General features: G+C 37.1%; 1 protein-coding gene across 1 annotated transcript in view; it reads right to left on the bottom strand.

The window, feature by feature from the left end:
• The window catches only part of LARP4B (La ribonucleoprotein 4B), a 59,648-nt gene that overhangs the window by 23,772 nt on the left and 23,639 nt on the right, over positions 1 to 12,237 (bottom strand). The window contains exon 2 of the mRNA XM_060782550.2: positions 11,278 to 11,411. Coding sequence (XP_060638533.2) covers positions 11,278 to 11,358 — 81 coding nt within the window. The 5' untranslated portion in view covers positions 11,359 to 11,411. The remainder of the gene's footprint in view (positions 1 to 11,277; positions 11,412 to 12,237) is intronic.

Below are 12,237 nucleotides of genomic sequence, written 5' to 3'. Positions count from 1 at the left end.
ACCATCAGCATATGTGTATATTCTGAAAGGTGTTGATGAAATTCACCTATACATCAGATTACAACTTTGCTCTTATATCAGTGGTTCCTAACCTGTGGACCGTGGACCACCAGTGGAAGGCAAGAACTACAATATGCTCTGCGGCCTCACCGTTACTACACCGTTACAACAAGAGAGACTGGTCTCGCAAAACCCTCTCATAGTGCCGAGTCTTATTAAATATGGTTTTCTGTGGGTGAGCAGATGGCGACTATTGGATGGCATACGTTCTGTATCAGAAACTAGAGCTAATGTGGTCTATCCAATGCAATTTTCAGAATCAGCACCCCAAATAACCAAACCGAATCTAAAGTTGAGCAAAAACTGATTTGTAACCCTTTTGGTACTAATATTGGAGATTTGCATGGCTACAGGTTAAAACTACTTCTTTCCATGGGAAAGAACACCCTGATCAAAGTGGTTCCTGGTCAGATAAAGGTTAGGAACCACTGGTTTACATGATAAAGTGACTTCCATTGAAGTCTCTTCAATACATACCTTCAGCAACACTGCCTAAACGACTCTGGCCCAATTTACCTGTCCGAATGTATCCTACCCTATGAACCATCAAGATTGCTAAGATCGTCTGGAGGGGCCCTGCTCTCGATCCCACCGGCCTCACAGGCGCGGCTGGTGGGGACGAGAGACAGAGCCTTCTCAGTGGTGGCCCCTCGACTCTGGAACTCCCTTCCACTGGAGATCAGAACTGCCCCTTCTATCTTAACGTTCAGGAAACAGGTGAAAACTTGGCTTTGGGGAGTGGCATTCGACGAATGAGCCATGATCCTGTGATATGGATGGATGACGACGAATAATGATTTTTGATGACGACTGACCACTGTAATTATATTATTGTATTTTGCTATTTTAATGTTTTAGTGTGATTTAGAATATGATTATTTTAATGACTGCCTATAATATTGATGTTGGAAACCGGCCTGAGTCCCTCGAACGGAGGTGAGAAGACTGGTATACAAAACTGCTAAATAAATAAATAAATAAATAAATATGTTCTCCCAATACCCACAATATGCCTTTTCCTTACACACATGTAAGAGCTTTGTACTGACCCCCCCATTGATGGTATTCCTAAGGGGTCCCAACTCCCATTAGCTGGTTTTCAGAGGATACATGGGGAAAGGAGGTGAGTGAAAGTTCTGCCACATTTACGCCACCTAAGGCAGAACTTATGATTTCATATTTATGAATGAATCCATCCCCACTTTCTCTTCTAAAAGAGTGTGATAACTCTATAACTGTGGGGTGATGATTACAACGAAACATATATTTAAGAAAATAACAGCCAGCAGTAAAAAATAAAATAAAAAATATGAGTGCGGATTAAAGATAAAAGGAAATCTAAGCATAAGGGAGAACAGAAGTCAACAATAACTATAATCCTTTGAATAGCCCTGTAAAGTTACTGTATATACTCAAGTATAAGCCTAGTTTTTCAGCCCTTTTTTGTTGGCTGAAAAAGCCCCCCTCGGCTTATATTCGAGTCAAGGTTATTTATTCTTTTACCCTGTTAGAAATACATAATAAATGTTTTGTTATTATTACTGTTGTTGTTATGATTAAATTGATCATTCTACTTTATTATTGTTTTTATTATTACATTTATTATTTTACTCTATTATTACTGTTATTATTACATTTCCATTATTTTTCTCTATTACTATTATTAGCATTATTACATTTATTATTTTACTCTATTTTTATTGGAAGGATATGCAAACACATTTGCATTGAAGGTTAGAATAATGGTTAAATCAGAGTTCCACAGTCTTCTCTTAAATTATAGTTTTATGTAAATATTCAAAACATTTAACCTACTGATGCCTCAATTAATGTAATTGTATTGTATCTATTTTTATTTTGAAATTTACCAGTGGCTCCTGCATTTCCCACCCTCGGCTTATACTCGAGTCAATATGTTTTCCCAGCTTTGTTTGATAAAATTTGGTGCCTCGGCTTATATTCGGGTCGGCTTATACTCGAGTATATACGGTATATTAAAACCTGTTTTCACATTGCACATGAAGAGAAATAGAAAGCTGTCTATCACCCAAGAACCCCTGTGCAAATGGCAGATTGAACAAGCACCCTTAGGTTCACACTACAGCTATCTTACAGTGGGAATTAAACTGCAACCTGGACAGGAATTTTAAAATAATGTATTTGGGACACATGTCCATCAAGACAACAACAGGTTATAGAACATATGTTTATGCAGAAGCAAAGCCACTTGTAGCTCACATTCCTGGCCACAAGGGTAAATTAATAAAATATATTACTTCATTAAAATGTTTGCTATAAAAAAGTAGGGCCTGGCCAAGATTGAAGTCATCTTATTGATATTAGTTTATTTTCACTCTCAAACTAAACCAAAGCTTAAATTCTGACATGCAAACATTCCATCTTCTGGAACCGTATCAAGTTCTGGATGTGAAAATATTGAAGGAAGCAGAAATTTAACACCTTATAAAATGGCAAGACAGAAGTTGAAAGATAATGCAAGGCTAATGTTAACATTGTTCAGGTTGCACTGGATTTTTTGTGTTGCCATTGCTTTGAAAAGAGATGAATATGAACAGAAGGAAGGAGAGACAAATGTGCATGGATGTATATACACACTCCACATACAAACACTAACTATTGATATAAAGAGCCCCTTGCTCTGTGTTGAAACAGATTATAGTTGGATATCAGTAATACATTTACATATTAAAATTTTCTATATTCGGTCAACATGATATATCTTAAGTGAGTGTGCTATACAACCATGTTTAAAAATCTAGTAACTATATAGCTGTGATAAATAAACCTATTTATCCTCTTAAAGAATTCAGTCCTGAATTGACTGGGAATCTTAAAAGACTTATTTGGGAATATTTCTAATAATAATAACAACTTTATTCTTATACTCTGCCACTATCATCCCAAAGGGACTCGGGCTGGCTTACATCTGGGTCAAAATGCTCATAACGCATAAAAGCAAAACAAATCATTATAGCAAAAATACAATTAAAGATAATAGTAAAATGTAACAATTCAGATAAAAACACAATTAAATAAAACATAAGAATATAAAACAGCAGAGATGAAACTCAAAACAATGCTCAACAAAACCAATAACCAGTAATACAGTGGACACGACTAGGTTATTAAAAAGTGCCAGGCATGGGATTGTGCAAAACAGTGTACCATAGGACTGGGGTACAGGATGAAGTACAGAGAATGATATATTATCAGGCGACCTAGGGATTGGGCATTTATAACTAGAGACTAGCCATTCTCAAATGCTAACTGAAACATCCAGGACTTCATATCCCTGCGAAAAGAGGACAGTGTGGGGGCTTGCTACAATACATTTTATGTGTGCCACTTTGACTTATGCCTCCCTTTTTTAACAAAGACTATCACATGCATGACAAAACAAATTAGATTATTTTTAAGCAAAGTAGATCATCACAAAGGATTGAGAGAAGCTGCTAGTACTACCTAGCCATTAATGATAAATGCTATAGATCAGTAGTTCTCAACTTCTGAGTCCCCAGATGATTTGGCCTTCAACTCTCAGAAATCCTAACAGCTGGTAAACTGGCTGGGATTTTGGGAGCTGTAGACCAGAACAACTGAATACCACTGTGATAGAAATTCAACCTGGAAATGAGGCAGCAAGTCTATAGGGTTCTTTGGCAGCTGCCCAAGAGCAAGACAGATACCACAATGTCAGCAGAGGAATAACTATTTACAGACATTGGTGGAAAAATTGTCACATCATCTGGCTATGCCGAATTCTAAGTGTGCCCAGTCAAAAGCAAATTTATAATAACTTAATTAAGACATGCTCAAGATTGAAGTACTATTGATACTATTGTACAGAATGTTTATGCGCCACTGCACTTCTTGAGGAAATTGCTTACACAGGATTCATGTCACCTCCTCCACAAATGAAGGAAAAGCAACCATATTGCTCATGGTTTGGTTCTGTACATTCTTGGTAGATGCAGTTTGATGTATACACGTATTTGTGTATCAACACTGATCTGCTCTGTGACAAAGAAAATGCTGTCAGTATCAATAAGTCACAGGTCTAAGATGTTAGAAGCTCTTCTCAAATTTAAAGCACTGTTGGGAAGGACTTATTCAGTTTTATCCAGTCACCTCTTGTTTAGATCCTCACCTGCTTCTGCAAACAATTACTTGTCAGGAAAGCCTACAAGCTATATAAAGGAAATTTGGAAATTTTCATACTTAAGCCACCATAAGAGAAGTGTAAGGATGGTAACATGATTTACTTTCCTATAAGGATTGCCTAAAATATACTACAGTTCAAGTCCAATATGTTATAAGTAAATTCACATATTAAGATGGCAGGAATAAAATACGCCTGTCACAAAATGGGTATCTAGATGCTCCTAGGCATGAGTCCTTAGTTTTAACAACTGAAAGAAATGGAGCTGGATACTGGAGGGAAACTGCATAATTCCACTTGTGCAAAATACATTTTTCTAGTTTCTCTTCTGCTCTACTCCCAAGCACTATTCCAAAAAACTGGACTTGAGATTCTGGAAATATCCATGAGAATATGACAGGATAGTAAACAATTCAGCTTCCATGGGCAACATCTTGCTTCTGCATATATTTTGTCATTCAAGTTTCTTAGTTTCAGATAATTCTTTAAACCAAAATCTTTAAAATTAAGGCTCAAACCACACCTCATGAAGGAAATTATGACTGAAAAATACTTACACAGTCTCCATCTCTACTCTGCCATCCCCAAATATCACTGTTTTGTTGCATTAGCAATTGGTAAGGGTATTTTCCTGGATCCATAGAAGGAGAAGGCAGCTCTTGAGCCTGATTTTGGAGTGCTTCACTCATAGCGTATGCACTATCAATTTTGTTAAAAGACGAATTCATCCATAAATATCCCATCAGATATTCCTGATCATCAGTAAGGTTGGTGGCTGACAGCAACCTACTTAATGGAGCAGACTGACACAGTGGATGCACCAGATGTAAATTATCCATATCATCTTGACAGTCACTTATATCCATTTTGTGTATACTAGTAGGCTCATTTAAAATGTCTTCCATCAGATCTAATACATGCTTTTCATTGCCAGGCTCAGATTCTTGGTCATTAACAGATGCAAGAGGTATTTCATATGAAGGAGTAGCAGCATACTTATCTACCTGCGTGGGATCAATGCAAACTCTGTCTGCATCTTCACAAATTTTCAAGCTGGAGATCAGGTTGTTTTCAGAATTTGTTTGAAAAGCACATTCTATGTCAGCTTCCAAATTACACAGACTGCTTCCAGAATGAGAGTGCTTTGTGTTTTTCTTTGATGTATCTTCATATTGAGCTGAAATTCCAGATGCTATGGGTCTAAAAGGAGATATGGCTTCCATCGTACTTTGTTCAGGGAAAAAGCTGCTTTCGTGGAGTCCTGGATTTTTCTCACTTGATCTGGTAGACACATTAGAACAACAAATTGCATTTCTAGCATCCCCCTCATCAACAGATACAGAAAATGCCTCAGTTTCAAATTGGCTGCTCGTTCTATAAATTTGTGGGATATTTACAGATGTTTCCGATACGACAGACCTCTCCTTCACATCTGAAGATAGATTATGCTTTCTGTTTAGATCATTACTGCTATTTAACATACAACTGTCAAGCAGAATGAAGCCTTCAGAATCAGGCTTTGTTTTAATTTCTCTGCACGTCTTCCTTTCACGTTGTACTTCGAATTTCAACCCAACTGTTGGTTCTTCCACAGTTGTTTTTAACATGTGGAGATTGGCCCCTACACGTAGTTCTTCTTCCAGGCTTTGGAATGTACATTTGTCCTGTAGCTTGCAATATTCATCATTAAAATCCACTTTTCCCACTTCAGAATGTTTTGAAGAGCCAGAACAGCTGTTATCTTCATTACATGGATTGAAATATTCATGAGTTTTAGCATCAATTTTTGAGTCTTCACACTGAACTTGAATTTCTAAGCAATTCTCCTTTTGGATTCTCTTATGTCCATTCACATTATGAGCCCCAGAAAAAGTTAATATATTTTCACTTCCCCATAATCCCTCATCCAGACTACTTGATTCGGATGGTGTGTCATTTTTTTGAGTATCCATTTGGTTTATACAGCTGCCATCTTCATTACTACTAAATTCTGGAACATGAGATGCTGCTCTTTCAAAAATAAAACTATTTGAAGCTGAAAGCATTTTAATATTGCTGTCTGATATATTTTCATGGCTGCAGAAAGTTTCAAAATGTGAAGCACCTTCATTTTTCAAGGGCTGTTCTAGGCTATGAGTATTGTGTTCAGAATAGTTGGGTGTTCCTTCATCACAACCAGCCGATATGGCCCAAAATGTATTTGCATGCCCCGTAAAGCCTTGTCTGCTTTTCAAGTTTATATTATTTTCTTGGTCTTCTGAACTACTTGGATTTGCAACATCTAAGACACTGGGAATTTTGTAATCTTCTGATGTGAACTCTGGATTTCCTATTAATAGTTCCAAGTTTTCTCCAGCTGCAATATTTAGATTTTCACTGAATCCAAATGGTAGAGAATTAGTTTCATAGTTAGGGCCATTATCGAGAGTGGAACGACATGCACAGGTCATATTTTGCAACAGCAGAGAATATTGCATGTTCTTCTCTATATGCACAGGTGTTGGAGAATCACTGTTTTCTCTAACTGATTCATTCACAAAGATTCCACTATCTAGCATATCCATTTCCTGAGTGCTATTTTGAGGACTTTCCTCAGCATGTGCTTGTGCCCTTAGACCATCTGCTTGTAGACTATCAGAGTTTAATCTGTGGACCCCATTTTGTAAGCCAACAGAAGTTTTTATTTCTGTTTCACTTTTTGGCATGAAAACATTTCCTTTTATGTTGTAAGATGCATCTTTCAGGGTGTTGATGTCACTTGGCACCTGTACTGGCTTCTGAATTCGGAATTCTTTCACATTGTCTAGAGGCAAAGCCTTACTGAACATTTCTTGCCCTTCTTCTGCATCAATTCTCACATCGTCATCAACTACACAAATACTGTAGAACTCATTTCTGGTGCTTCTGTGATGCCTGTCTATATCAAGATATGCAAAAGCTGAAGCTGCTGTTTCTGTATTAGTTCTGCTTGAAATTACTGAATTGCAATTACTTTTAACAGGTTCCAATTCACCTTGCAGTAGTAAGCACTCATCCATAACTGTGTTGTTTTTTATAACGTATGTGTTTAAAGCTTTGGGGAAGAAACTACTTTGGCTAAAATCGCCAGGCACACATGAAGCGGATGGACGTTCATATGCACAGAATGCATTTTTAACTACGGTAGCTCCACTTTCACTATTAATATGATAGCTGCCTCCATTATTCATATATTGAGCATGACCATTGATATTTGCCACGAGTCTTTCACCAGCCACATCTAGTACTGGTTCACAGTCTTCCAAACTCAAGACCCTTTTCACATCAAGCAGATGGTTAGAAGATCTACTGCTAATATGGCCACCTTCAGCAATCTCCACGCCATAGTTTGAATGACATCTAACTGAATCCATGCAGTTGTCATAAGCAGCTTCTTCACAAGCTGTCTCTTGCATTACATGCAGTTCCTGCCTTTCCAAGGTCTCCAAAATTGAAGTTAAAGTTGTACTTATCCCATTTTCAGAGGCTTCCTCTTTTGTAGGTTTTTGCAGCAGGCTCATTTTCTCATTTTTGTTGTTATTCAGCTCATCACTGAAACAGCAACCCATTTTTTCCAGTTCTCTTCTGCAATTCCTGGAACTGTAAGCTTCTTTCTGCCTATATCCACTTCACTAAGGCTGCTGGGGAGGCAAGCCAACACCCAGATGCCAAAAATAGTACTGTTTAAACAGTGCAGGGGGCTCATGTGCTATTGCCACTCAAAACCCAAAGCACAGTTACTGAGAATGCCTTAGCCTCATTATCATACACACTCCAAACAATGTAGCTTATAGCTACATATTATGGATTGGGAGCACCCTCATTTCTTTCAGTTCTGAACAATTTGTTATGCTCATCAGCAAGCCTTGTGAGAAAACTACACTGAATGCTGACTGAATTCTTAAATAGAGGGCACCTGCATGCCTAACCTGTTGCATACTGCACACTCAACTGACAGCCACTTTGAGTCTCCTCAAAGAGAAAAAGCAGGGCATAAATAAACAGAAAAATAAGGAAATAAATTTGATAAACTGAATTAATATGAGATTTCTACTCAAATTAAATCCATAACATCAACATTTTACAAAGCACTACATACAAAAAATGACATAATCCCTTGTCTTGATGGCGGAAGAGGAAAATAATATCTTGTTTGCAATGTTCAGCTTGTAATTTATAGTATCCTATGTTGCAATCGTTAACAAAGAAATCCTGTTTTATCCACAACACCTAGGGCAATTCAGCATACGTAGTAGAGAAAGACTACAAAATCAATGAAAGATCCATTGCATGTGATGTAACTTGGACAAAACTGCTAAGCAAGTTTTGCTGCAATCTGACTAGGATGAGTTTGCAGTTCTCAGTGCCAACTTTCTAGCCTAAATTATACACTGGGCAACATTACCCCTAGATAATGAGTTGGATGTCTTCACTGGGTTACCCAAGGTGTTGTTCCCATGTTCCAAGGAAGAAGATGGATAGTATGCAATGCTTTGCCATTTGTTTTTTGTATTTTCTGAGTATTACCCAGTATGTGCAGGAAGAACTAAATGCTGCTGCTTCTTTGATGATCATATTGGCTTAAATTCAAGAGCCTGCACTGAAGATTTGAAAATCTTCATCATCACCGTAAGTAACAAAAAGTTACGTTAAGGTAAAATTGGTAACTTCAATTAAAATCCCATGAATGTTTTCATATCCTAAAGTCTAGGTTTGAATGCTTTAAGGCCAAGAGAGATTATATGAATTCACTCTGCTGATCCCATGCTTGCCAATATTACTTAATGACTTAAGTTGTGTGATTTCTAGTCACAGAATATCTTCAGTGAGCCCATATCAGCCTTTCTGAAACCTACGCCCCCTCCAGACATTCTGGGCTACAATACCCATCAGACTCAGCTAGCACAGTAAGTGGTGATTGATATACAGTAGAGGCCCATTGTATCTGCTGGGCTTTGTTTCCAGGACTCATGTGGATACCAAAATCCATTGATGCTTAGGTCACATTATGTACACTGGTAAAGTAAAATGGTGTATCTCATATAAAACAATAAAATCAAACTTTGCTTTTGGGGGAGGGAAGGGGAGTGGAGCAGTATTTTCAACATGTGTGTATGGGTCAATTGTAAGCAATTTGGTCCAAAAAATGGGAGGATTCCATCTTGGAGAAAGTTGCTGTAGAACAACATATACATCAATCATCTTTCTCAATGTATAAGGTAGACTAAACTGAAAAGAAGCAAAAACAAGCTACCTATGTGAGAATATGCTGCTCTTCATATTTCTTGGAGAGATAGATCCTAAAACCTTGCTTATTTTTATTTAAAATTGCATCTACACTACACATAACAAGTATTGCTGGACATATAATTTATGTCACTTGTGCGAGACTGAAAAAACAGTCAGAACATGCTCTTGTTGTAATAATGAAAACTTTATGCAGCAACATAAATTCTCAAGTATTCAAAACTTTGTCTGTCTTACATGACAGGTTACCCTCAACACAATCAATGCTGCTATTTCTACTTTAGGTAAGTATGGCAAGCACAACCAAAAGCTAAAAGATAGCATCCATTTTATATACAGGCAGTCCCTGGGTTATGAACAAGATTGGTTCCATAGGTCTGTTCTTATGTTGAATTTGTATGTAAGTTGGAACAGATAAATTTTGTAAGTGTAACTCCAGCCATGTTGGAAATAGCAACCTTTCAAAACCTTCACTATTTGTTTATTAATGTATATATTTGCTAATGTGTACTGTATCTATACACTGATATGCCAGTTTGACTGACCTCTTTGATGTGGGAGGGGCTACAGACATGTGATTGTACTGAGCATGTTCAGGCACAAGACTCCATGTTATTATTAGTATGCTTTTGGACTTCAGTGTTAGCAGTTCGCTTTAGACCTCAGTGGAGGTGGATACAGAATGCTTTTATACTTCAATGGATGTAGATGTCATTTGGACTTAAGCAAGAACAGTTTACTATATGTTTGCTTTAATAAGCAGTGAGTACAACTATACAGTTTGGACTTTTATGAGATATATACTTAAAGACTTTGGACTATTGATTAAAAACGATGCCCTGTGTTCTCAACACAGAAAAACTACATCCTATCTATAAATGTGCCTGTATGCCGAATTAAAACAAAATGTCTATGAGTAAACAAGATATGTTATTTTTTTAAAAGAAGACTTTGTTTTTTGTCTCTGAGTGCATATTTTTAAACTAAGAGGTTTCAAGTGAGAGTATATGTTTTGGGCAACTGCAATTTCAACTTTAGTTTCAAAGAAACATTTTCAAAACTCTGCTAGCTAAGTGCAGCGGCGTATCTTTGTCCCTGGCAGTTCAAAGACATGGTTTGTCAGTTTAACAGCTGATTTACCTATGTTCCATTACATGAATGCTTATGAACATCACTTTTTCAATGAGTTGATTTCTAACAAGGTCATGCCTTTCCTTAACTAGTGGTTTTCAAAAGGTGGTCTCTAGATTTTCATCATTTTTCTTTTCAAAAAGGTTATGAATGCCATTTTCCCAAAAGTTAAAATATTTCTTTTTAGTTTGGGATAGCACAGGGAAGAGTCTACACCCCTGTAATGTTTGTTTTGCTGTCATGTGTTCCTTTTCAGAAGATTTTGCTTCACTTTCCGTCCCTGTGACAATTGGATTTTGAAAAATTTGGGTTGCTGTGGAAACAAGCACTGGTAATAAAGCTTCAGTGGAGGTAACTTTTCCCCATGATATCTACCACAGGAGTGACTTTCCCTTCTGAGAGGTAGATTTCCTTTCACTACCTTTTTTCTCACCCCCATTTGTAACTAGGAATCATATGTAAGTCAGATGTTTGTAACTTGGGAATTGGCTGTACTTGGTAAAACTACATAATAATGAACAGTGTGAAGAACGCACTGCAAGCCTTTTGGAAAACGGTTTGACAAATGTTGAAACACATGGGAGTATCAAATGGCACCTAAAAGATTTGAGCTTTATGCAAGGCTTTATCATTATACTTACTAGATGAGAACTATCTTTAACTTCTTGTACTTGCTGCACCTGCGGTTCAGCCACAACTTTAGTGTCCTGATCAGAAGTCATGAGCTGCCTGCTTTCTGGCTCCTCAAAGAGAACTGTATCGATCTCCGTCTAAGCTGCAAGGCAAGAGAAAAGAAAGTTAAATGATGCATAATATTCTGCTAACAGTGGTATACAGAAGACATTTCAGCATAATGTAATTGATACGTTACATTGAAAATGTTCAGAGTTTGTACATGATCTTCCATGAAAATGATCTGACATATTTATATTATTCAGTTTCACAAACTAACATTTTTCATTTTCTAATATAACATATGCCCCATTCCAAGAAAGTCCTACTATCCAGTTAAAGGTCAGACATCTCCAGATCCAACCCACAACTGCTACAGTGTTTCTAGTCTCATTTTTTTTCATTTTGTTGTTGTTACTACCAGAAAGTTACTTTCTAAAGAACGCGATTACAGGTTATGAGTTCGGCAACAAATAACAGGTTGTAAGAGTAGATGATCTGTCAAACCAATGTTTTAAAGAAATAGCAGGGTCCATTTCATGATACATTGAACTGATAGTCTGCCCAGCTGACTCCATGGAAACAACTGGCATTTGCAGAAAAGAGTGGACAGGTGACTGTCCTTGTTTGCTTAGCAAGCTAGCAATGTTTATAAACAGGTTTCTCCATCTTTGAAAAGAATTACTGCTTGCTTCTAAGGATGATATCAACAAAAGAAACAATAGCACACTGTTAAGGTGTGAAAAATATTGATCTGCAAGTAAAAAGTGATATTTGCCTGATAAAGTCATTTTATGATGCTCAATCTGTCCAAGTTTAAAAGCAAGGTCACTGAAAATTATTGTCACACAATCAGAGATGACTCCTTAATACTTATATAACAAATACAATGAACAAACTAAATTGAATGCTAACATAATCCACTTGGT

Source organism: Anolis sagrei, chromosome 6, assembly GCF_037176765.1.
Source record: "Anolis sagrei isolate rAnoSag1 chromosome 6, rAnoSag1.mat, whole genome shotgun sequence".
NCBI lineage: Eukaryota > Metazoa > Chordata > Lepidosauria > Squamata > Dactyloidae > Anolis > Anolis sagrei.
Note: the sequence above shows the minus strand (reverse complement) of the source record. Positions and strands in the feature narration are given on the sequence as shown.